The 2,500-nt window shown below is 43.8% G+C and overlaps 1 protein-coding gene across 2 annotated transcripts in view; it reads right to left on the bottom strand.

The window, feature by feature from the left end:
- cntn1a (contactin 1a) overlaps nt 1-2,500 on the bottom strand; it is a 71,750-nt gene that overhangs the window by 32,360 nt on the left and 36,890 nt on the right. For both annotated transcript variants that reach the window (XM_079603336.1, XM_079603337.1), the window contains exon 8: nt 430-529. In XM_079603336.1, coding sequence (XP_079459462.1) covers nt 430-529 — 100 coding nt within the window. The remainder of the gene's footprint in view (nt 1-429; nt 530-2,500) is intronic.

The raw sequence follows: 2,500 nt of genomic DNA, 5'->3' as shown, positions 1-2,500 counted from the left end.
CTGATAGGGTGTTCAGTATGCAAATACTACAGTGATGTCACTGATAGAATGTTCAATATGCAAATACTACAGTGATGTCACTGATAGAATGTTCAATATGCAAATACTACAGTGATGTCACTGATAGAATGTTCAATATGCAAATACTACAGTGATGTCACTGATAGAATGTTCAGTATGCAAATACTACAGTGATGTCACTGATAGGATGTTGAGTGGCGCTCAGTGGGAGGTTTTCTCCATGTGAACTGTGAGAAGTTTATAAAGAGTATCTAATGCTGAAAATATCTACAAAATGCAGTGTGGATGAAAGATGATTAAAAACTGAAATATGAGCAGAAAATTGCGCTGAATAATGAAGCGTTTGAGAGAAATGATTGAAGCGTGGTTTTGCAAACAGCAGAAATCGTGTGGTTGGCGTTTTCTTACTTCCCCAGCGCGAAGCACTCGAGCGTGACGTTCTGCCCCGCCAGAGCGAAGACGTCTGGAGACTTGACTTTGATGTCGGCGGGATATTTCCTCAGGACACCTGGTGGAGAGCAGACACGACACACTCCTGTTGCTTTTGTTTCCTCAAATGTTATGTTTAAATAGGCAAATGAGGTCATTTTTAATGAATTATGTACTAATCTGCATGCATTTCCAGAAAATATACCTGGACATTGGATAAAGCCAGCTTCAAAATTCCTGTTTGATTTTGTTGACATATTAGAGTTAAAGGTTTTATAGAGGGGATTTTGGATTTCTCTCTTTATCACTTCATAAATCAAAAAATACTGTCAACAGATGGAAAAATATACATTTTTACCACATATTTAAGAATAAAATGTTATATAAATCAAGGCAAATGATATATGAACAAACCCCTCAGTAAAAACCTCCAGAATATAGATATGAATAAAACTGTAAAGTTTGAAGTGTGCAAGTGTTGCTGAAGTGGAGGAACAACTCATTTTATCAAAACAACCTTTAAAGATAAAGTAGATAAAGTGGATAAAGTGGATAAAGTGGATAAAGTGGATAAAGTGGATAAAATAAACACTTAAATGTGTTGTGGATGTTTTTTCCCACTAGTCTGAAAGAAGGAATGATATAGAAGCAAAATAGAGTTGACATGAAGTATATGTCTTAAATATATATATATATACTGTATTGATTGAACTGAGACTGTAACGTTCAGAGCTCAGACTTCTCCAGGTCAAAGCTACATTTATTGAAACTAAACAGCAGAAACGACTCATTTTTCTGATGTCACACAGAAGAACATCCACTATTGAGTGATCAGAAACTGTTCATCAGCTCATATTAGGACAGATATGATTTCTTTAAGCAGATTATTTGAGCGTGACCAGACCTAAAATAAGAACCGCAGATCTCCTGTCAGTTTCGACACTGCCGAGTGGGTTCTGCTTCAGAAGATCTATCATCCTCTGCTTGAGCAAATCATGTATAAATAGCATTATTAAAGACAGTAATATTCCTGCAAGCGCATGTGTTTCCAGCATGACCTGCGAACGACTCGCGCTCGGCAATTCTGGAATTGAATACTTGAGGTCAGGAATCGGATCCTTGTTATAAAATGTAAATTTCGATTCCTCTTATCGATTCCTTTGTTTCAATATGACTTTAATCCATTCGAGCGCGAGACTCTCTGTTCTCTGAGCTGCACACATGCACAGATAAACTGATTATAATGTGATTTTTAGCACTTTGTCACCGGTTCTGTTCATCATGTTTATGGACAGAGTTTCTAGGCGCAGCCAGGGGCCGGAGGGTGTCGGGTTCGGGGACCACACGATTTCGTCTCTGCTCTTTGCGGATGATGTTGTCGTGTTGGCCCATCAGACCAGGACCTCCAGCATGCACTGGGACGGTGTGCAGCCGAGTGTGAAGCGGCTGGGATGAGAATCAGCACCTCCAAACCCGAGGCCATGGTCCTCAGTCGGAGAAGGGTGGCTTGCTCACTTCAGATTGGTGGAGAGTTCCTGCCTCAAGTGGAGGAGTTCAAGTATCTTGGGGTCTTGTTCACGAGTGAGGGAAGGATGGAACGGGAGATTGACAGACGGATCGGTGCAGCTTCTGCAGTAATGCGGTCGGTGTACCGGTCTGTCGTGGTGAAGAAAGAGCTGAGCCACAAGGCGAAGCTCTCGATTTACCGGTCAATCTACGTTCCTACTCTCACCTATGGTCATGAGCTTTGGGTCATGACCGAAAGGACAAGATCCCGGATACAGGCGGCCGAAATGAGCTTTCTCCGCAGGGTGGCTGGGCGCTCCCTCAGAGATCGGGTGAGGAGCTCGGTCACTCAGGAGGAGCTCAGAGTAGAGCCGCTGCTCCTCCACATCGAGAGGGGTCAGCTGAGGTGGCTCGGGCATCGGCTCCGGTGCGTCCTGGACGCCTTCCTGGGAAGGTGTTCCGGGCGCGTCCCACCCGGAGGAGACCCAGGGGAAGACCTAGGACACGCTGGAGAGACTATGTCTCCCGGCTGGCCTGGGAACGC

Source organism: Phoxinus phoxinus, assembly GCF_949152265.1.
Source record: "Phoxinus phoxinus genome assembly, chromosome: 25".
Taxonomy (NCBI): domain Eukaryota; kingdom Metazoa; phylum Chordata; class Actinopteri; order Cypriniformes; family Leuciscidae; genus Phoxinus; species Phoxinus phoxinus.
The sequence above is the reverse complement of the archived record's forward strand: the minus strand, read 5'-3'. Positions and strand labels throughout refer to the sequence as shown.